This window comes from Rhinolophus ferrumequinum, chromosome 5 (assembly GCF_004115265.2).
Source record: "Rhinolophus ferrumequinum isolate MPI-CBG mRhiFer1 chromosome 5, mRhiFer1_v1.p, whole genome shotgun sequence".
NCBI classification, from domain to species: domain Eukaryota; kingdom Metazoa; phylum Chordata; class Mammalia; order Chiroptera; family Rhinolophidae; genus Rhinolophus; species Rhinolophus ferrumequinum.
In genome coordinates, this window is record NC_046288.1 from 17913077 (window position 1) to 17936854 (window position 23778).

General features: G+C 39.3%; 1 protein-coding gene and 1 pseudogene across 2 annotated transcripts in view; one reads left to right on the forward strand and one right to left on the reverse strand.

The window, feature by feature from the left end:
* The first annotated feature begins 8975 nt into the window (after positions 1-8975).
* The window catches only part of CEP135 (centrosomal protein 135), a 66101-nt gene continuing 51298 nt past the window's right edge, over positions 8976-23778 (forward strand). Inside the window, exons 1-7 of one of the 2 annotated variants that reach the window (XM_033106748.1) lie at positions 8976-9228; positions 9423-9537; positions 12059-12216; positions 13621-13811; positions 15466-15633; positions 18930-19071; positions 20942-21026. In XM_033106748.1, the coding sequence (XP_032962639.1) occupies positions 12104-12216; positions 13621-13811; positions 15466-15633; positions 18930-19071; positions 20942-21026 (699 nt within the window). In that variant the 5' untranslated portion in view covers positions 8976-9228; positions 9423-9537; positions 12059-12103. The remainder of the gene's footprint in view (positions 9229-9422; positions 9538-12058; positions 12217-13620; positions 13812-15465; positions 15634-18929; positions 19072-20941; positions 21027-23778) is intronic. The other variant, XM_033106747.1, reaches the window with a different exon arrangement.
* On the reverse strand, positions 13818-14742 carry LOC117022624 (transcription factor BTF3-like; annotated as a pseudogene).

A 23778-nucleotide genomic window follows, 5' to 3' on the forward strand; every position in this document is an offset into this window, starting at 1 on the left:
GAAAGTTCTGTTATCCAATTTTGGTGAAATAGGAAGAGTAAGGTGAGGCTGGTTTTGTCTGTTTATCAGAATCTTCCTCTTCCGATGATTTCCCCCCGCTGTGAGAGGAAAAACAGAGGCCAAAGTACATTTATGTTGAAGGATTAGATAATAAGTATGGTTTGCTCAGAATGGATGAAAACATAAATTTCATTTCCTCACATCCAATTCTTCCCCTTGCCCCTGGATGATAAGTCAGGCAGAACCCACGGCTTTTTTTTTTTTTTTTTTTTTTTTTGGTCTCTCTGAAGTAGAATAAGTCCTTGGTCAGTAATTAAAATGTCTAGTTCATTGTCATAACTAAAACTTTAAAAGTGGCTCAATGGTCAATGCTCTCAGCATTCCCTAGCTTGGGCCTGCTGCATGCAGAGAAGAAAAAGGAAATGGTCACTGCTTTCCTCTTTTTCCATTCCCAACTTCAATTCTTCCTCTACCCAAATTGTTAACAGAGGAAAAGGGGCAGGGAAGCTCTTACTTGAACAGCAAGTGGACTAGCATTTATTCTCTAGCCCTGCCAGATGTTTAAACCTGACTCTCTTTTTGGTTGTGGGTGCTATGGAAACCCTCCTCCCTTCCCTGAAGGTATCTTACCTGTAGTTTACTTGACAAGAGTAAATGCATCTCTGTCTCTAGGGATCTCTTACGACTTCCTCCATCCCTGCAACTAGCACTGTCTCCAGCTTCTCTGCAGAAGACTCCTTGTTTTCCCTGGAGGCCTTCCTGGATAGGACCCTTTTCTGTTAGGGTTTAGTTACATACCACAGAAACCTCCCTAGATAGTTTAAACAAAAAGGGACTGACAACTAAGTAGTAGGAGGCTTAAACAATTGTTTGGAAGGGCTAGAAGAACAGACTCTTGGCAAAACTTCTAGAAACAGCTCCTCTGTGGTCAGAGCTTCGGCCAATGCTGCAGGAAGCTCTTGAAGCACCTCTGCCACTACCCACCCCAGCCTAACGGATGCCTCTTGTCCTGCTGCTCCCCCTCCTTCATGCGCTTCCTAATGCGAGTCTCACGTGGGTGACAGTGGAACTTCAGCTCAAGGGAGTCCATGAAACACAAGGCTTAGCTCTCCAGCCTCTTAGGAAGGCAGGTCAGGAGTCTGGAGTAGGTGTCAACAGACCCAATCCACTGGATTGGGTACAAGAACCAAGATCTCTCACATGGGGCTCATACCTGTTGTGGAAAAGACACAACAAACAAACTCTAAGAGGGCATTAACTCAGGATTCTCTCCTTCACGCGAGGGATACATAGTAAGTGGGCTCTTTAAAATCCCCTCTCGATTTGAGATGAAGAGAGAAGCTTTTCAGAAATTCCTGGATCAATTTTAACATTTACACTTGTTAACAGAAATTAATCATAACTGATTCAGGCTTTCTTTGCCAGTGACCACTCTAGAGGCGGGCGTGGAACCCAGTTCTGGCCACTAAAGGGAACTCTACTAAGGGATTCAGGGAGACATTTTTCTCCCTGATGAAAAAGAAGCCTATGCGACAAAACCTTTTTTTCTTGTCATACAATCCCGGTCCCCTGCTCTCACTTCATGCTACCTCGTGCAGACTTGTTTCTTAGCGTTGTGACAACCACTCTGTGGCCATGCAGCGAAAGGTTCTAGGATAATAGCCTCCTGTTGAAGAGAGAATGTGAAAGGATGAAAAAGTTGTCAGGTCCTGGGTGGGGCCATTGAACTGCAAACCAAACTAGGACCTGCTACGGCCAACTATTTTGTCAAGTGAGACCACAAAATGCTTTTATTACTTAACCAATTATTACTCAGGCATTTTGATACCTGCATGATGACAGATGCTCAGGCTGAGTCCCTAGAACCTGTGATGAGAGAGACAGAAGAGAAGAGAAGAGAAGACAAGAGAAGACAAGAGAAGACAAGAGAAGAGAAGAGAAGAGAAGAGAAGAGAAGAGAAGAGAAGAGAAGAGAAGAGAAGAGAAGAGACAAGAGAAGGGAAAGGAAGGGAAGAGAAGAGGAGCCTGTGTGCCAGTTGGGCCTAGGAAAAAGATTTGGATCAAGCCCAAGTCAACGGTGAGTATTTTCCTATTTCTGCACAGTTAGGACTTTGAGCAAGTTTTACTTGCTCAATGGTTAAAGAACAAAGCTTGGAAGTTAAATTATGGCAGTGATTGAACAGACAGTGACAGAACTCTGGAGAAACTTACCTCCCTGGAGGTATGTGTTTACATTTCAAAGAGAGACAGAACCTGGAATCATGGTGAGATTCCAGGAGCTGTAAACTAGGACAGGCTTCTCCTGTCTTTCTCCTTGAGATATATTCATTCAGCAAACTATAAATAAAAATAGATATTAAAAACTTAGCCAGAGAAAGAGGCTTGTGTATACTCCTTCATTCAGTTGCTAAAAAGGCTAATGTGATACACGACTGTTGATATTCATTGAATGTGTTATGCAGATATTTCAAGGGAAATAAATATATCCCAGTGCTTAGCCCTAATCTGATGCAACTATGTCTGGGTATAAATTTCAATAAGAAAACTGAGAAACTAGGTGCTTCTACTCCAGAGAAGGCAGCCAGATAAGTGATGGGCTTGAAGACCATGTCATGTGAGCAAAGGATGAAGGATCTGGGGTATTACTGAAGGGTCATCACACGTATGAGGGAAGATTCAACTTTTTATTGCTTGGAACAAATCACGCACACTCGAGGAGAAGCAGATTTTAGCTTCATATAAAGAATTTTTCTAATGAAGATTTTATTAGAAATCTTCTATGCCATGAACTGGTTTGAAAAGTAGAAAGTTCTCTTGTGATTGGAAGTAGTTAGGTGGCAGCTGGGGTGGGCATCTGTTGCACAGGTAATCTGTGTTTTACGGTATGTAGGAAGACAGTCTAATTGAACTTTTAGGACCCTGACAACAATGTGTCTTCAAAGTTCAATTGATCATTATCTGAATATTCTCTTTATTGGCCCTTGTCCTATAGAGTCCCCTTCCTTGGCAGTCTGCCAAATTCAGAGTTGTTTTAACTTTCAGAGTTGAAGTTAAGGCTCTATCACCTTCTTTGTGACTTCTGGTAAATTGTATAATCCCATCTGTAAAATGGGGATACCAATACTTCCTTCTTCATAGGGTTATTGTGGTGATCAATTGAAATAGAACCTATAAAGAAGCACTTAAAACAGAACCTAGCAAACATTCAACATACAATGGCTATTGTTAGTTTGCTAGTATCTTTGCTTATTGCCTTTTCCACCTTTCACTGGCTATTTACTCATCCTTCACATCTCCGTTAGTTTTAATTGACAGGCGTCTTATTTTCAGTGAGTTTGAGTCTTTTTTCATACAGTAAAGAACCACTCGATGAATTACATTTTCATAACTTTGCCCATTTTAAAATTATTTTTGTAATATAGTCTATTATTTGTTAGTCACTTCACTGTCAGTTTATGGGAGCTCTTTGTATATTAGGTCTATGGTAAGAGTTATGTTTTTCCCAGCTTATCCTTTTTCTCTTTTAATAGAACTTTTGACACGTAGAAGGTTTTGTTTAATATGTTAGTGTTTATCAATGTTTTCATTCATGCAGAAATTCCCATGCTTGTTTCTATTCTTACTGACTCCAAATGGTGATTAATAGGTAATTCCTTGCACTAGCATTATGAAATGAAAATTTCTGATGTCTTTGTAGACACACAAGATAAACTGCTATATCATCAAGATGCTTCAGCACTGTGCTTTTAAAAAGGACCCCTTCTGGAGAATTACTTTCCAGTGTCTCTGCTGCTAAAGAATGGCTTCTCATAACCTCATTTTCACAGCTTGAGTGCCTTTTGTAGCCAACTCAGTACAGAGGCTCCACTGCAAGGCTCCAGACAGACTGGAACTATTGTGACCAATATCCTTATCTGCCAGTAATAATCAAGTCGCCAGCCAAACCATACACCTGTGACAATAGGGAAATTGAGTCCCTGCTGCTTAAAAAAAAGGATCTGAATTAATTGAGATTAATATTGATATTTCAGCCCTATCCCTGGGCTAGTCACTGAAGGCAGGCAACTATGCTATCCTAACTAGACTTGGTGTCAGAAGACCAATTTCTTTCCAGTCAGTTCAGTTCAGTTCAATTCCATTCACTTCATCTTGACTCAATACACATTTCCTGATTTTTTATTAAGCTCTAGACACTCTGCTTAGGTTATTGGTACAAAGAAGAACACATTAGTCTTTTGTGTAATAAAAGGAGCTCGTAATCTAAAGAGCGAAACAGGATAATCAGTGACTATAGCAGAGTTAGCAACATTCAGATGCACAGAATGTTTTGCAAATGCAAGGAAGCCTGAGAAAGGAACCTCGATTTATCTCTGTTAAGTTTCTCCGACATGTTAGCTGCGCACACCCAGCTGTCTCCTGCTGAGTTATTTTGCTCACAATACTCTGAAACCCATGAGAGGGTTTTCTTCTTCCTGACACCAAATACATGGTATCCTTTACAAACTTCCTTCTCCAACTCTCTGGACACCAACTGGTCCAGAATTCAATTCAATTCTGACACTAATTACCCGGAAGTGATGCAGACGACACAGGTTAAGTCTCACAAGACTGCCTCCCACTTCAGATCCAGTCACAAGCTGCAGGCCTTCTGTACTTCTGAGCGACTGACTATAAATCCAGGGTTCCCAGGACCCTCTCTCGGGTTAGATAATTTACTAGAATGGCTCACAGAAGTCAGGAAGACACTTTACTATTACCTATGTATGACAAAGGATACAAGCCTGAGGGAGGAGATGCACAGATAGGGTGTGGGAAGAGGAGTGTGGATTTTCCATGTTCTTTCCAGGGGTTCCCCCTTCCTAGCTCCTCGATATGCTCACCAACCCAGAAGGTGCCCAGATCCTGTCATTTAGGGTTTTTATGGAGGTTCCATTACATAGGCAGGTTTGATTACATCATTGGCCATTGGTGATTAACTCAATCTCCCTGTCCCCTCTCTGGAGGTTTGAGGTGTGGGGCTGAAAGTTCCAAGCTTTTAATCAAGGCTTGGTCTTTCAGGTGATGAACCCCCGTCCTGAACCTATCTAGGGCCCTGCTAAGAATCACCTCATTAGAACAAAACACCCTCCTACCACCCTATCATGAGGAAATTCCAAGTATTTAGGAGCTCTGTGCCAGGAACCAGGGTTGAAGACCAAATACCTTTCTTATGCTATACCTGGACATTTTTGTAATGTCACGTCAAGGCCCTTACATCACAGACCAAACTTATTATCTGCCCCTTGTGTCTTTCCTGCTCCAGGACACCCCAAAATGGCTTCCTGATTATACCGTCTCAGGGTCTGCATGCAACACACTGTTTAGTCTCTGAAGCTCAAAGCCTTGACAGTTACCTGGATTCCTCCCAATCCTTCACTCAGAGGCTGGTCCCTCACTAAGCCCTGCCCATTACGGCCTCCTTTGTAATATTTCTCACATTTCCCTCAGATCTTTAGCTTATCATTAAAATAATCTTCTAACTCTTGTTCTACAGTATAGCATCGTTTTCTGTACCATTCACCATTCCATCTTTATGTCACTCAGAATAATTTCCCCAAACTAATTTCATTGTGTGATTTTTCAGTTTAAAGATGTCCAACAATTCTCCATTCCATAGTCGATAAAATTCAAGGGCTGAAATCTAACATTTGGTAAGTCCTTTAATAATCTGATGTCACTTTTCATGTCCAGTCCTGTCATCTATGCCACCCTGCCCCCATCAGATTGCTGCCTTTGTTATTACTGCAGCAATCACGCTTCCCCGTCAATATCTTTCTCATCATGTTATCTCCTCTCCTCCTTTTCTCCCCTCCCCAAATCGCTCTCTCCCTCTCCTTTATGCATCCAAGTTCTAGTTGTTTCAAGATTCAACTCCGAGTCCCGTCTGCTCCATGAAACTTTGAGTGGCTGGTCTTGTCCTCAGAGGATTTTTTTTTTCTTTTATGAATTCCTGTGACACTTATTCGGTGCCATCAACTGGCATCTAAACATGTATGTATTATTAGCTTGTTAGGACTGCTGTAACAAAGTACCACAAACTGGGTGCTTCACACAATAGAAACGTATTTTCTCACAGTTCTGGAGCCTAGAAGTCCAGGATGAAGGTATCGGCAGTTGGTCTCTTCTGAAGGCTGTGAGGAAGCAATCCGTTCCATGCTGCTCTCCTAACTTCTGGTGGTTTGCTAGGAATATTTGGCATTTCTTGTAGATGGTGTTCTTCTTGTGTTTTCACATTGTATTCCCTACATTTATGTCCTTTATTCTTTACATGACATTCTTTTTATAAGGACATCAGGGATGCAATTCTGCTGTTCACCCAGTCAGTTGCAATTTCCTCCTCAGAATGTGATCTAGTGTTTAAAAATATGAATATGATAATATGTGATATTTGCCTTATAGGCTGGCTTTATAATCTAACTTTCAGTAAGCTGCTATTTCATATTCTGCTGTTCTGCTTTTTACATTTCATTGAATTCTTTCACTCTTACCTGGACAGCCTTCCCATCCCTCTCTCATCCCCAACCACAACTAAACAAGTAATCAAAGATGGAAAATTCCTGGCTTTTAACTGAAATAAAAAAGGGAGGAAAAGAGGGAGGGAGGGAGAGAGGAAGGAAGGAAGGAAACAAAAACTGCAAAACCTTTACGCAAGTGTAAGGCTCTGTAGGATATGTGACATGGTCTTTTGTCTTCCTGTTCAGCCAGATGAAATAAAAATGTCAAGAACTAGAGGAGTGTGGTGAGTTGAACGGTAGCTCCCTGAGAGATGTGTCTACATCCTAATCCCCAGAACTAGCTAATTTTACCTTATTTGGAAAAAGGATCTTTGCAGATGTAATTAAAGACCTTGGATTGAAGAGATCATCTGGATCATCCCAGTGGGCCTTAAATCCAATGACAAGTGTCTTTATAAGAGACAGGGAGGAGATTTAACAGATACAGAGAAGAAGGGAATGTGGAGATGGAGGCAGAGATTGGAGTGATGTGGTCACAAGCTAAGGAAGCCAAAGAATGCCAACAGCCACCAGAAGCTGGAAGAGGCAAGGAAGGATTCTCCCCTAGAGCCTGTAGAGGGAATGTGGCCCTGATGATGTCTCCGTTTCAGACTTCTAACCCCCAGAACAGTGAGAGGATACATTTCTGTTGTGTTAAGCCACCCAGTTTGTGATAATTTATAAATAGAGGAGGAAATGACAGTAATACAGGGAGAGCTAGGGGAAGGACCAGATGGACTTAATAGAATCAATATCAAAGTTCAGAGCCCAGGAAATCCCTGCTTTTCACACCCCGTGCACTGAGCAAACAAGTGCCAAAGAACCTCTGGAAGACAAGTTTATACACATTTATATCAGGTGTGTCTAGGCGCTTTCTGAGGATGCTTTGATTTCAGATTCCTGGCCTCCAGAACTGTGAAATGATCTTAGTTGCATATTTTCTAATTGCTATACGTTTGGGGCAAAGGAAAGACAAAAAGTTATCTAGTGGATGGCTGTTGCATAGGCACTTTGCTATGATATTAATTTATGTATGGCTCCCTGTTTTCTATTACTCGGCAAAAAATGTGTTTAATTGTACATGTTCAAGACTACAGAAACCATCTACAGAACCTAACTCATTGCCTCCTAGAAATTCTATAAAACAGCTCATTAAGGCATGTGGGAAAACAGACAAGGCACACAAAAGAGAAACAGTAAAGCAATATGTGATTGGGTACAAAATACCATTTACAACCTATGGAACAGTTAAAAGATAGACAAAGAGCAAGTACATTTTCACAGTGGAAGGCCCTTTGGGGGAGTAGCAAAGAGAAAGGAACTGAGTTTCCCTATGATCAGCTACAAGTTTTCAGGAGAGAGACAGAATTCTAGGATTTGACCATATGTTTTCTGCATGTGAGCCAGTTCTCTATAACCTGTGTATTTAAATTTAACACCATTCACAAATATTTATTGTAATAGATGCTAGAGAAACATAGCTGAGTAAAATAATCTCTAACTCAAGGAATTCACAATTGGGGGCAGCAGGGAGAGATATATAAGGAAATAATTGTGTTTTGATGGAATGAGCTCTATAACACAGCAGGTCCTCCAATAACATCGTTTCGTTAAAGGTCCTTTTAGAACCTTTTGTTAGAACATTGACGAGGGAAAAAAATCAATTATGGCCGGGACCACTGTCTGTTTGCCTGCTCTTCCCCAAGTCAGCAGGGAGTTTTCTCCAGGGACTCTGGTTTCCTCCCACATCCCAAAGACGTGCACGTTGGGTAATTTGGGGTGTCTAAATGGTTCCAGTCTGAGTGTGGATGTGGGTGTGAGTGTGCCCTGCAATAGAAGGGTCCTGTTCAGGTTGGGGTCCCAACCGCCACCCTGAACTGGAATAAATGGGTTGGAAAATAATTTTCTCACTTATTTTTATTAATCTTTATGAACTATATGTATAGCTCATATTTATTTCAATGTTTAATATTATTAGTGTTTGGGGTCTTAATTTAGAAGTTTGGTGATGTTTTTGTGACCAGAAATATATAGAAGGAACTTAATTCTTATGTATTCAATTAGCCTATATAGTAAACTTGGTTTCATTATACGTCCTTTTGCTTCAAGACATAATGTTAAGTGAAGGACCTACACAGAGCCTTGCCAGGACATGGGTGAAGGAGCGACAATTGTAGTCGGTGGCTGTGGGGGAAAGTTGCAAAGACAATATGACGTTTAAGCCCCAGTTCACCTGGTGAGTAGGCCTCCACCTTGCCAGTGAAACCTAATCCGCTGCAAGAACCAGGGCTGGGGCAGCGTTTTAACCCGGCACCCAGATGTCAACGCACCCAGCCAACCCCGGGACTCCATCTCCGACAGCTGCTGAAGGTTGGGTTTGCTGCCGCGTGGGGGCGCCGTAGCCTCGCGCCGCCCGGGCCCTTCCGTTTCCGGGCACCGGGGTCCAGCGCCGCCATCGCCGCGGGGCGTCTAGCGGCCCGGAGCGCCCCCTCCTCCGCGCGCCGCGAATCGGTCGCGGCTCCCGTCACCGGGGCAACCGCGGCGCCTCCTCCGCGCCGGCTGGGATCGTCTCTCCGCGCCATTTTCAAACTGCCCTAGCGCCGGAGCCGGTGTTTGGGGCGGAAGGAGCCTGGGAGGGAGGCAGGTTCCAGGGCGATGCGGGCGCAGGCGGAGGGAGCGGCGGCGGGAGCTGCGAGTGAGTGTGATCCCCGGGGCGGTAGGGCCGGCAAGGTCGGCGGCGCCATCGCTGCCCCGGGCGGTCCCCACGGGCCGGGTGTTGCGGGGAGGGAGGCCGCGCGGCCGCGGGAGGAAGTGGGGCCGGGCGGGGCGCGGAGACTCCTCGCTGGCTCTGCTGCCGACAGCCCTTCCCTTCTCCGCCCGACTGTGAAGCTGCTGGAGCTCCCCGATTGCCTCCTGCGCTGCTCGCCACGGGAGTCTGCGGGCCCTGCAGACCGGCCAGCTACTGACTGATGGGTTGATTGAAAAGTTAAAATGCCTTCTTCGTGTAAGAATCTTACTTGTGCTTTATAAACACAGAAATGCCCCCAAAGTTAGGACGAGAGCCATTTGTTAACCTTTGAAAACATCCCCACTACTTCCAGTCTCTACTATTTGAAGGAAGGAAGGACTCCGAGGCCACCTCAGTTAAGGTTGTGTTTTGGTTTTGGTTTTAGCCTCTGCATGCATACGCACAGGATATGTTAGTAAAATAAGATGTACTGGCTTTCAGACGTCAACCCCCCAGAGTTAAGTAGGTGGATAATTCTAAACACGCTGCGTGGGGGACCTACAATCCTAACCGTTTCTCTTGTTTTGCTAGAAACTTTCAGTATAGCCACACTGTTGGATGATGGAGGTGGCGCCTGGGGCTGGAGACAGTAGACCCAAGGGTGGGGAAAGCCCAATACATGTTTGTTTGTTTTTGTCCTTGGGAGGATTTTAATCTGTTTCATCCGTCCTGGGTGGTGATCTTTTTTTTTTTTTGCTTCATTTCCCCCGCCCCCCCCCCCCCCGCCTCTTGTCTCTGCAAGATGTGAGGAAGTATTATTTCTGAGTCTCCCAAGTTGGTACCAGACTTGAGTGGTGAAGCCCTGCTATTAATAGTTCTTGGTTTGACAGGTGTATTTCTGATATCTCCAGCAGTTTCTCTAAAACACTGCATCAGTCAGGTCCTTCTGTGGAAGGAACTTAGTCTAAAGGGGTGACACTTGAAGAAGAGGTTAGGGAGAGTACGAAGAAGAAAGATTTGTAGAAAGGACTAATCAAGGAGAGGTACTAACTGAGAAGTGGTTTTGTCAGTTGAGGTGGTGTAGTACAGAAACCAGAGAGCTGGACCAGGACACAAGAGACCTGGCTGCCCACCTGCTGTGTGGCTCTGTGGTTTCGGAGAGTTGAGGTTGAGGCGGCCTTTCCTCATCTTGGAATAATAGGGAGGAGGTCATTTGCCTCATCTCTCTAACCTGTTAGTTTTGCGGATCAAATTTTGCATGTGTTCACTTGTGTTCATGGTTTTTAAATTGTGAAGAACAACAGAGATATAAAGCAAAGTTTTTTATTTGGTTTAGAGGTATTAGGATTATATTTGCCTGGGAAAGGTTAGAAAAGAGCAAAGTTTCTAAAGAAGTGATTTTTGGATAAGTACATATTAGGGCAGGTTGATACAGAATATATTCATAAATATTTTAAAAGACGGGATAAAAACGTGTGCAGAGATACTTATGCGTTTGTGTCTTTTTTTATAATTGAAGTAAAATTTACATGGTGAAACACACAGATCATAAGTGTACTATTTGAAAAGCTTTGATAAATGTATACAATTGTGTAACCACTACTCCAATCAACATAATATTTTCATTACCCCAGAAAGTTCCCTCTTAACCCAGTCAATCTCCACACACCCATCACCCCGTCCCACCCCCACTGCTGTTCTCATTTTGGTCCACATATTTTCATTTTGCCTGTTCTTGAACTTTGTGTACATAGAATTATGCAGTATATTTATCTGGTTTCTATTGCTAAAATAATGTTCAAATTCATCTGTGTGGTTGACATGTATCTGTAGTTCCTTCCCTTTTATTCCTGAGTAGTATTACGTTGTATAAATATATCATAGTTCATCCTGCTGTTGACAGATATATAGGTTGTTTCCAGTTTGGGGCTATTATGAATAAAACTGCTGTGAATATTCTTTTGTGGATGTTTATTTTCATTTCCTTGAGTAAAATACCTGGGAATAAAATTACAGAGTTATAGAGTATGTTTAACTTTATAAGAAATTGCCAGACATTTTCCACAGTGATTTTATACTCTACTCGGCAGTTAAAGATTACAGTTGCTCCAAATCCTTGGCAACATTTGATATTATATTTCTAATTTTAGCCATTCTAGTATGAGTGAAATTTCACCTCATTGTGGTTTTCACTTGTATTTCCCTGATGACTAATGGTGTTAAGCATCTTTTCATATGATTATTCCCATTCATGTATCTTTTGCAAGGTGTCTGTTCAAATCTCTAGCCCATTTTCTTACTGGGTTGTTGGTCTATATTAAGAGTTAAATTGTAAGAGTTCTTTGTATATTCCATATACAAATCCTTTGTTAGATATTATGAATAATTTCTCCCATTCTTGTTTGCCTTTTTGTTTTCTTAATGGAATACTTTGAGGAACAGACGTTTTTTAATTTGATGAAATCTAATTTATCAAGTTTGTCTTTTATATTTAGTGCTTTTAAAAGAGGCTTGTCAGGATTCTCTGCCTACCTCAGGCTCAGGAAAATATTCTTCGATTTCTTTTAGAATCTTTATTGTTTTAACTTTTATGTAATAGGTTTATGAAGAGTTACTTATTTTAATGAAACGACATGAATATCATAAGTATTCAGTTTAAATCAATCTAAATATTCCAGAAATTTGCCTACCTAAAGAGAAAAAGGAATTGCTTTCTATTAAAAGAATTGTTCTTTATTATCATGAAACAATAATGTTAACTATCATAATAAAATGATGTTTCACTCTTTTCTTTTAGGACTTTAATTTTTGGAAGTGAATAAAACCAGTTTTGGAAGACAAGATGACTACAGCTGCAGAAAGAAAGTATATTAATATTAGGAAAAGATTGGATCAGTTGGGATACCGCCAGACTCTGACAGTGGAGTGTTTACCTTTGGTAGAAAAACTTTTCAGGTAAAGATGAAAATATAGTTCTAAACCTGTATGATCCTTAATCCCATTTATCTAGTTTCTGATTAACTTCACGCTTCAGTAAAGAAATGGGTAGATTTTTGAAAAGTTTAGATCATCTGAAGCTCATCTATTTATCTTAGATCCTAGTCCCCTGTATTCAGTTCATCGCTTCTACATTGCAAAACTCCAGGGGTCACCATTCACACTGTACTATTCAAAGCAAACATGTCTTGAGTGTTTTTCCTGTGAATAGAATTGTAGTTTTTTATGTGGTTTTCTGATATAGTTGGGAGTTCTATGTCTGCCTCACTTGTCTTTAATGACTATTAATAATGGTTCTCTAATATGTGGTTGGTCATTTCTTTAGCTGTCACATGTTACCTTAACTGAAAGATTCTTTGTGATTTTTTTTTTTTTCCACATGAGTTCTGTTGTTGTGGTTTGAGACTTGGAGCCGGAACATTGCTTATCAAGTTTTTGCAGTAGGACAATAAAAAATGATAATGGAAAAGAAAGAATGTCTGAAAGATATTTTGTGGTCTTTATTATAGCCTTCAAACCCTTCCAGATTTAGTCCCTACAGCTTTATCTCCCATGTGTGGAATAGCTTGACGTTCCCTAAACATATGTACACTCTTATCCTTGGTCTCTCCGGAGCTGTTCTATCTGCTGTAAAGTCCCTTCCTCCTCTCCTTCCTCCTTTGCCCTTGGGTTTGGTTAGGTATATGGCCTGCAGGATTCTGTCATGTCTGTTATGTGCTACCGTAACTACTTATTATTATCAAAAACTTCCTTTTGACTTCTCTTTAGATTCAAACGCCGTGAGACTAGAGATTGACCTTATCACTGCTCTACCTAGGACAGGCTGCACATATAGTTGGCACTGAAATATTTGTTGAGTTTATCACATAGTATTATAACTTTATGATAAACTGGCGGTAGATTATAACCTCCATGATAATGGGTTCTTGATTGTGTTCCCTGCTTAGTGAATATTGTTGGAGTAATATGGTCTATGTTCTTAGAGGTAAGGAACTGATTTTTATTGTTTTGTGTACCTGGCAATTATACATCAGGCACTCAATAAATAGGTGCTGAATGAACAAATAAGTGTCACAGATTCCACAGGATAAGGTGACTAATTGTACATGGGGGATGAGCCAGAGGGGAGATTCAAAGATGATTCTAACTGTATATATATTTCATAACTTTTAATCAATCTTGTCTGGAAAAATTTTTGAATGCTTCTTGGTACCTTGAAAGACTCCTAAAGATTTTGTTTGTTTTTCAGTTTCAGCTCACTCAGCATTAACATATTTAAGCCTTTTTAGAAATACGTTTTTAGTGATGGGAGAGTTAATGGAATGTTTCCTTGCATTTACATTTTCTTCTCTTTAATTCTAGCGACCTAGTTCATACGACAGAAAGTCTTCGGAAGTCAAAATTATCTGCTGTGAAAGCTGAAAAAGAAAGTGCCAATTTTGATTTTGTTTTAGAACCTTATAAACTTGAAAATGCAAGGTTGAGCAGGGAAAATAATGAATTATACCTGGAATTAATGAAACTGAGAGAACAATCAGCCCAACACGTTAAAGGTAAAATTTAGTGATTTTTAAAATGCAGTATTTTGCCCTTTTCATTTTTTATATAGGAAAGGCTAGTGTCATGTTATTTTTTTTTAATTAGGCAAAGAACTTTATTAACCTTTGTTTCAAACTTTATTTCCAAGCTTCTTCATCTTAATTAGCTGCAAAGAATGATTTGTGTATAAGCAAAAACTGAAAAGAGCTGCATTGTGCAAGGAGCTTGGGCTTAAAAATATTACTGATCGAGATTTTTATCAGATGCATGAACAAAATTTTAAAAAGCAGTCCTAGTATAAAATAACACCTCCCAGTAACTTCTTCAAGTTTTCTCTTCTTGACTGAATTCAGTGTTCTTCATTCTTGGAAGCCTCCTCAAAGTTCTCCACCAGATCTGGAACTTCATCATCATCTTCTCCGTTAGCAAAGTGGTGCTTTTCCATCCCCAGACTGTTTGGTCAGAGCTTCGGCTAGTCTTCTTACACTAGTGAGACTGTCTGCACCGAGCTGCTTGAACAAGCCAGATAGCTTTTCTATCAGCGGCTTGGTCTCAGCGGGCCTGTCTGTAATGGTGAGAGTGTTCACTGCCAGAGAGGCCTGAACGTTAGGGTTTTAAAGTAGATCACTGTTCCTTGGTTTGTGAAAATATCCACCTCTTCACACCAGAGATATTGTTTACCCCTAACTTCTTTAAGCAGAACTGAAGTTTTTCATCATCTGCTGTAGGTCTTCTGTGAACCACCTTCTTTCTGCGAGCATTTCCTTTCCCACCATTGTGCACTTGTGCCTGCAGTTGGGCAAGTTTCTCCTGGTTCATGATAGTTTCTTTCGTCTTGTGAGAGAGGAAAGTCCACCCCATGGTGGGGACTAGGGTTGGTGCTCTGGGGGTCTTGGGCAGACCAGCTGAGAATAAGCACACACACTGGGAATGCAAGATGGCAACTAGAGGAGGCTAGTCTAATTTTAAAACTATTGATTAGTAAATGTGAGAGTCTTGCTACAGCTCTTGGAATTCTATAGGATGTGTTGAAGTGTTTGCAAGAAGTAAAATAAATTTTCATTTCGTAGCTGTATTTGTCTCCACTATATCTGGATTAAATTTTTAGATTTACAATTGCTATAGAAAATATTAAATGTTGGAACTGAGGAAATATTCTTGAAACTTTTGGTTTTCCCTTGTTAAAAATAGGAGGAATACAGTGAGTTTAAAGCCATGTATCATTCTGATTCCTTAATTCTCCATCTTTGAGCTAGAAGACAATAGAATGATTTCAAAAATACTGGTCAAAGGGTAATTATATGGCTATCTTATAAATTCTTCTATTCAGTAGAAAGCCTTGTCTAAAACCTGGCATGAATTCATAAAACCTTAGCTTCATACCCAATCAAAAAGGGTCAGCCTGAAACTAATGAAAAAAAGGGGGAGAAGGGTCAAAAGCCATGGTTTATATTAGTCTCATACAGCAGAAGAGAGATAATTTCCTTTTGTGCTTTTTGACTTACCTGCAGTTTTGTTAATAGTGGTAGAAAAGGTAATAGCCTTTCAAACAAAGCATGTGTAAGAATCAGGTGGAGCCTTTCAAAGCGATGTGACCTTTTGTGTTTTGTGAAATGGAAGAACTTCATAGATTCCTTGATTTGTAAAATAGTCTTTGAATCTTTTAAGAGTTGAAAACTTCTTTGAAGAAGTGCGCACGTGAAACAGCTGATCTGAAATTTCTAAATAACCAATATGTTCATAAACTCAAACTTTTGGAGAAAGAAAGCAAAGCTAAGAATGAAAAAATTCAACAACTTCAAGAAAAGAATTTTCAAGCTGTCGTACAAACTCCGGGTAAGTCTGTGCCTTCTCAAAACAAATTATACACAGCTAATCTTTTAAAGGTAGTTAAACTATTGACAGAAATAGGACTTTGGATTTTCATGCTTAGACTTTAGTATTTGAAAAAATATGTTTGGATAGTCACATAAACATTTTGATTTATTTCTAAATATCCAGATAGTATTTTTCACATGTGCTTAGAAACTTATTTAGTAATAGCTTCTTAAATGTAAGAAGTCTAACTTTAGTGCCCAGGGTTTTATTTATTTAATCATTATTTTAAAGTCTCTTTCTTCTCTTCCTCCTTCTCCTCCTCCTCCTTCTTGTTATAAAAGTAATCCATACTCAAAGAATTTGGAAATGTTATACTTTCTTAGTTTATTTTACTATTTTTAGCTTTATGCTCAGTCGTTCTCAAGCAAGAGAAAAGAAATGATGGGACATATCCAAGTTGATGGTTGTCCAGGCGTAAGGTTGGTGGAAGAGTGTCTAGTACTAGTGACGTCGTTGAGATGTGTGAACCATGGGATCAAGATTATAGAAGTAACTGAGGAGTAACAAAGTGCAGATTATGAGACTAGGTAGCGACTGAGGGATTAAAGAGCATAGTGAGGACCAATAATTTGGTCAGAATTAAGATTGTGATCGAAGGGAGTTGAAGAACTAGAAGTTGACACAGTTCTAAATGGTGACAGAGTCCAAGCAGTCATGCTGTGTGCTTGAAGCTGAGGGGAGAGGAGACTCATGAGAGTTGATAGGTTAGGAACTGAAAGGCCAGGGTGAGGGAAAATTAGGGTAGCTCAAGATGGCAGGAAATGAGATGGAAAGACAGACTGTGAGCCAAAGGCAGAAAAGATGGGGATAAGTGGAAAGATCTCCGAAACAAGTAGACTGAGGGAAAAAAGAGGATAATCAGATTTCCTGAGAAAAAAAATGGGACAGATTCAAGAGAGATTCAGGAGGTGTAATCTCTAGAATTTAGTGACTGAATGTGGTAGACTTGGGAGGTAGAGGAATTCTCAGATTTCTGTTTCACATGAATGAGGGGGTCAATGATGGTGCTATTTCTTAAGCTAGAGAATGTGGGAGGTGAAGCAGGAGTCCACTTTTGGATGTGTTGTATCACTGGAACATTCACATTGAGATTTGTAGTATTCAGTGGAATAGGTAGCTCTGTTCTTAAAGTGGGGTCCCAAATGGAGATTCAAATTTGGAATCAGGGGCCGGCCCAGTGTCTCAGGTGGTTAGAGCTCCATGCTCCTAACTCTGAAGGCTGCCGGTTCGATTCCCACCTGGGCCAGTGGGCTCTCAACCACAAGTTTGCCGGTTCAACTCCTTGAGTCCCGCAAGGGATGGTGGGCTCCACCCACTGCAACTAAGATTGAACACGGCACCTTGAGCTGAGCTGCCGCTGAGCTCCCGGATGGCTCAGTTGGTTGGAGCGCATCCTCTCAACCACAAGGTTGCCGGTTCGACTCCTGTAAGGGATGGTGGGCTGTGCCCTCTGCAACTAGCAACAACAACTGGACCTGGAACTGAGCTGCGCCCTCCACAACTAAGATTGAAAGGACAACAACTTGACTTGGAAAAAAATCCTGGAAGTACACACTGTTCCCCAATAAAGTCCTGTTCCCCTTCCCCAATAAAATCTTTTAAAAAAGGCACAAACAAAAAATTTGGAATTATTGGCCTATCATAGGAATTGAAATTATGGATGTGGTAGGAATTATCTAGTAAGATTATATAGTCTGGGAAAAAAGGAGAACCAAAAACCCTAGGGAAGTTGGCATTTGAGGGACTGATGGAAGAAGAGGATCTTTGAAAGATCTTTGAGGAGCAACCAAGGAAGAAAACCTGTAGGTAAGGAAAGAAGAAAATGGTTCATCTTGTTTAGTGTGTATCTACAAGTAGGTCATTTAAATACTTTTGACTCAGTTGCTTCATCTTCAAAACAAGAGAATATACAAAATTTGTTAGGATTCTAATGAAGACAAATTGTGGGTTACGTTTTTCTTTGTGAGGATCAATGAGTTTTTTACATACATGTCTAATCTTGGCTGGATGCTGGGAAAGGTAAATTATCCATGTGGTTTGGACCAAGACAGGATATATTTATTCATAAAAAAAATTACTTGTGTTAGTTTTAAGGATAATTAAGAAAGCATTCCCCACTAATTCAGGTTATAGCATGATTGTATATTACAGATGGTATTCCATGACATACTAATTTTACTTTTTAAAATTTTAGTTATCTGTGCTTTTGGCATTGCTTACTAAGCCTGTGTGTTTTAGTTCTCACTGCCTTAAGCTCCTCAATTGACAGTTTTCTGCTGGTGGTGACTTCGTGAACTCATAACAGTGACCACCAGCACAAGGTACATTTAGCTTCTAATCTTGCCAATGACTGGTCCCCATCTAGTGGTGGCACAGATTAAGTCTGGCATACATGCCAAGCGTGCAGAAAATAAAACTCGTTTTATAACCAAGTCTTGCTGAGATTTTCAGGAAGGCATTGTGTTTTGTTTTGTTTTGTTTTTATTGGTTTCAGGTGTACAAAACAATGTAATTGTTAGACATTTACACCCCTCACAAAGGGATAATCCCCCTCTCCCAATCTATTACCCCTCTGACATCGTACATAGCTGTTACAATACCATTGATTCTGTTCCCCGTGTTGTACTCCATATCCTGTGACTATATATATGTATATATATTAAATTATCGTTGACATTCAATATTATTCAGATTCAGCTTCAGGTGTACAGCGCAGTGGTCAGGCATCTACACCGTCCATGAAGTGGTCTCCTAATAAGACAAGTGCTCATCTGACACCCTACAGAATCTTTATGACATTGATTATATTTCCCAAACTGTGTTTCATATTCCTGTGGCTATATCGTGGTTACCAATTTGTGCTTTCTAATCCCCTCACCTTCCTCATCCCCAACCCACTCCCATATAGCAACCATGAGTTTTTTCTCTATATCTTTGCGTTTGCTTATTTATTCTGTTTTTTAGATTCCACATATAAGTGAGATGATAAGGTATTTGTCTTTCTCCATCTGACTTATTTCACTTAGCATAAAGTTCTCTAGGTCCATCCATATGGTTGCAATGATAAGGAAGACACGGTTTAGTTCAAGATCAGGGTGGGTATTTGCACCTGAGGGAGGAAATATTTTATTGATACGTAATATGAGCTACAGACAGACTTTATAACAAAAAGGCTAACCTCTGGAATATTTAATTCTGAGACAATGGTTTTGTTTTTTTTTTTTTTGAGTTTTTGAAATACACATTTTTTTTAGGTGGCAAGAAAAGAAGTATTGCTTTTAGACGCCAGCGTATGCAAATTGACGAGCCAGTCCCTCCCTCTGAAGTCAGTTCCTATCCAGTTCCTCAGCCAGATGACCCTTATATTGCAGACCTTCTGCAAGTGGCTGATAACAGGTGCATTACATCATTTTTTGCTTGTTAGCTTTAGGTAATTGATCACTTGATTAACTAAATTTCTTGATAGTAGTGCTTTTGTCTTAACTGCTGTATCTCCAGTGCCCAGCACAGAACTTTGCTCAGCATTCAGTCAATACTTTCTGAATATATTGGGAACAAAGAATGTTTTTACTTGTTTTGAAACTTTGATTTCAGAAACCTGATGTTTCTGTCCATATTTGCTTTAAAACAATTTAGTGCCATTTAGACCTGTGAGTATTTCAGTAGAGTTGCTTTGACATTTAGTTTCATCTCCCCAGTAGTTATCTTTTACAGGACTCTGTTACTTCAGATTCACATCAAATGCCAGTGGACATGGATAGATTTGTAACTGGCTTTGAAATTCTTGCTTCATGATTCTCTAGCTTTATACGTTTGTATTTGCTTGAAATGGAATCAGATATAAATTCCATTTTAATTTCAAATTCATTAAGCTTCTAGGAAAGGCATGATATAAGTGTTCTGGGGATGTAAAGATGGGCAAGAGAGTATTGCTGCTTTTGAGAAGCTTACAATCCAGTCGTCGAGATGAGACAAGAGAAATACACAAAATGCCATTAAGAAAATTGTAAGGGGTTCAAAGGAGCAAGACGGCACTAGTGACAGCCTCTATGGTCATAGCTGGAGAAACATTTTAAAATACGGAATGCAGAGGGGATATAGCTGGTGCAGATCACTTGTAATTTTGTAGATTATGCAGAGAGTATAGGGGAGTTTTTCCACTTTGTTAATGACAATATAACAATTTAAAAAAGTACTTTGGTTGAGGTACTGATTAGGATCTCTTAGGTCAGTTATTCTCACACTATTATGTTCCTGTATTTATATAGGTATTTGACCTTAACTGTGAAATATTTTGCATTTTGTTCTGTTACAGTTATAATCTAGGACTTTTCAGACAATGTGTTAGTATTTAAGGAGGTTTTTGGCTGCATATGTATCATTTTCTCTCTTTTTCTCCTTACCATTTTTCTGTCAAACCATTATAGTGGCATTAGTCTCTTGATTATCTTATTTGTTTTAATTTGCACATGCACATTTTGTTCGTATTCAGTCATTCCTGCATATATATGAGTGCAGTTGCATATGTATGCTTCTCCTAAACCTAGATTAGTAGAAAATGTTGGTTCCAGTAGTAGCACAGACGAACTGGGTCCAGTGTCACTTATTCCATCCATGGAAAATCTCTCCTAAAAGACCTGGCTTCAGGCTTTATCTTTCAATATGAAAGTGATTGTGTCATATATATGTTAATACTTGGCAAGGCTGAATGTAGTACAAATATATTTGGGCAATTGTAGAGTTCAGGTAATTTGGACAAATCTTGATTCTGTTGGAATTAACAAGGTCCAGAAAGGAGTAGCTTTTTTGCTAGTTACTTGGAAAATTACAGTATTTCTCAATGTTTTTCTTTTCTTTAGGGTTACAGGACAGTTTATTAGAAAATACAGGATCAGTTAGGGTCGGAAAATACATTTAAGGCCCTTATTTCACTTCTTAAGGTTGTGAATTTTGGACTATACCCTCAATTTCCTGAACCTAAGAATTAGCAGCAGCATCTCAAAGAGTTGTCTTAAGGATCAAAATGCACTTGTAGGTGTTTTATTGCATAAGGTATTGAATTTCAAATTATTTACCACTCAGTTTTTATCTGTGCTTATAAAAATTAACTCTACAAGATGATATACTCTATTTATGCTTTGGTACAACACTTCATAGTTCATTAGAAATGCAAAGTAGAGAATGTATAAAAGAATGTTTCTAGTTTTATTTCTTGTTATTTTGTGTTAACAAAAGTATATTGGCATTAGTTATGAATATATTTCAGAATTCAAGAACTTCAACAGGAAGTCCACCAGTTACAAGAAAAATTAGCAATGATGGAAAGTGGACTGAGAGATTATAACAAGCAGGTAGGATTTTCATTTATTTGCATACCAGGGATTGAGATGACTGCTATGATTGTGTATAGAATTGGGTTGTATTATTTGATATTACTGATACTGAGTTTTTACACAGCTTTTGTCTTTTTCATTAATTTCTTAATAGAGTTCATAGCTGGAATGGCTTAGATGGCTTTAGAGCAATTCTAGTCCATTCCCTTCATTATGCATTGAGGTGAATAGCAGTTTTTCATTTTATTACTTTGTTTTCTTTTAGGTGAATCATCTATTTCCCCAAATATAATTTTATAACCGTATTACTGTTTCCATCTCAGGAGGTATTTTATTGAAGTATGCTGTGCCTTATAATCATCTTTTTATTCAATTTTTTACTCTTACAGACTTTGTCATTTTGAACATAAATTTCTTTGACAGTTACTCTTCTCTGTTGCCATACTTTTTGTGTTTTCTCTGCAAGCTCTAGTGTCTCATAAAATAATATTCTGAAGAAGCAGAGGAATTCATAGATACAGAGTTTGATCATAACCATACAAGCTTTGTTCTTTTATACTTTGTGTCTTTACTGAATTCTGATTTGGGTAATTACAGGTTTTCTTTCTTAATATGCTTACTGAAGTTTAAATTGGGTAACATGTTTTTCATTTTCTTAATTTTTTTGGAGTGATGTGATCTGCACATGCAAATATAGATGTAACATGTACTGGTATAACTCTTGTTTGTAAAGTACTTTGAAGATGATTTGGATAAAAATTGAGTTAAAAGGCATCGCAATAGTGTCAGCCAAAAAACTTAATGGAGAGATGTTGAAAATATCAAATATGCACGAGTTGAATATTATTGGTATTTTTCAACTCATAATTACACTTTCATCACATTTTTTCCCAAGTACTTTATGAGCATAAACCTACCAGTCTTTACCATCTCTGTGAGATGGCTGAGGTGTTTGGAGAAAATAGTCTGGCTATACTGATTGAAACCGCCAGTTTACTGTGGTTATCAATCTTAGCTGAGTCTGCTCTGCTCTCTTTTTTTTTTTTGGCTTGAGTTCTGTTTTTCTCAGCATATATTTAAAATTTTTCTGTTCTCTTTAAGCTCTTTTCCCAACCTATAAGACTCCCCTTCTCAGGATATCACCTTGTCTCGACTTCTTATCTCTCTACCTTTAAAATTAGCAGTATTCACACAGGCTCACAAGACTTAATGGGTAGGGGTGGTGTTCCTCCTGTTTAAGGCTTAGTCTTTCTGCCTGTTTTTGACCCCATTTCCTCTCTTTTCCTTATGACCTTGCTTCATTTGATTATTCTTTCTTTAACAAACCCTTATATGGCCACTTTATGATAATTATTTTAATCTTCATAACAGTCATGAGAAGGTCCTATTATTGTCATCACTACCATTCCTTAAAATAAAATCACTTAACTACCGCATTTTGCCGTGTATAATGCGTTCCTGTGCATAATACGCACCCACATGTTTGGCCCAAACTTGCAGGAAAAAAATTTTTTGTTTTAATTTTTTAATTTAAATTTTTATTTGTTTACATTTAGGTATTTGTTTTTCATATTATAAAGGAATTTTAGCATTTATTTTTTAACATATTATGGTACAAGAAATTTTATGTAACAAATAATTACAAAGCACAAGAACAGATACAAGGTACAAGAAATTTTATGTACCGGTAACAAATTTATGATATTTATGCACCATGTAAGACCAAGAACTCTTCATTGGTACACGTTTGTTGTAAGTTCAACAAAACCGATTATCGTATTCCATGGTATTATTTTCTATACGGATATCGTTAGTGATTTCTAGCGTTACACTTTTAACTCATACGCATAAATAAAAGAATTAAAAACATTTATGTAGTTACGGAATTAGTACTATCCATGTATAATGCACATCCTTATTTTTCCCTCTCAAATTTGGGCAAAAGAGTGTGCATGCTACACGGCAAACTACGGTACTTCTTGTTACCACCTTCTCCTTCACCCTCCTGCAAACTTCCTTAGAGTATCTTACTCTGTCTCCCCTTCTTTATCTCCTGCTCACTCCTTACCCTATTGCAGTCTGGCTTCTGCCCCCCCAGTACATAAGTTGGTTTGGTTAATGACACCAGTGACATTAAGTGCTAGATCCAAAAGGATACTTTAAATCCTTATTTTCTTGACCCACTCTACTATTTGACATTATTGATAATTTCTCTTTGAAACTCTCCAAGGCATTTTCTTTTTCTTTGTTTTAACCTCTTATAATTTTTTCTCTTTGTTTTTTCCCTCTGCCCATTCCCTGAAATATTAGTGTTTTCCAGGATGCTGTCTTTGACCCCTTCTCCTTTCCCTGTATGTTTTCTCTGGTGTTCTTACTCATTCTTTTGATTTAAAATATCACCTGTATGTGATGACTCCCCAGTCTCTCTCAGGCTTAACTCTCTCTGCTGAGTTTCAGACCCACATACCCAAGTTAACAGTGGTCGTTTCCACTTGGATAAAAGTTTCTCCTACTCATATGCCTAGTACTGAACTTGTTCTGCCTCAAATCTGTTTTTCCTCCTGTATTCTCTACTTTGATTGGTAGCATCATCATCTGCCCAAGCCACCAACCTGTAGTCTTGCTAGATCTCATTCTCCTCCCTTCACTTACCACTCACGAAATTCTGTCAGTTCTCCTGCCAAGTACTCCTTAAACTTACTTCTGCTCTACCTGTCCCACTGTTTTATTTCAGGCCTTAATCAGCTCTCATACCTTCCTACAGTAGCTT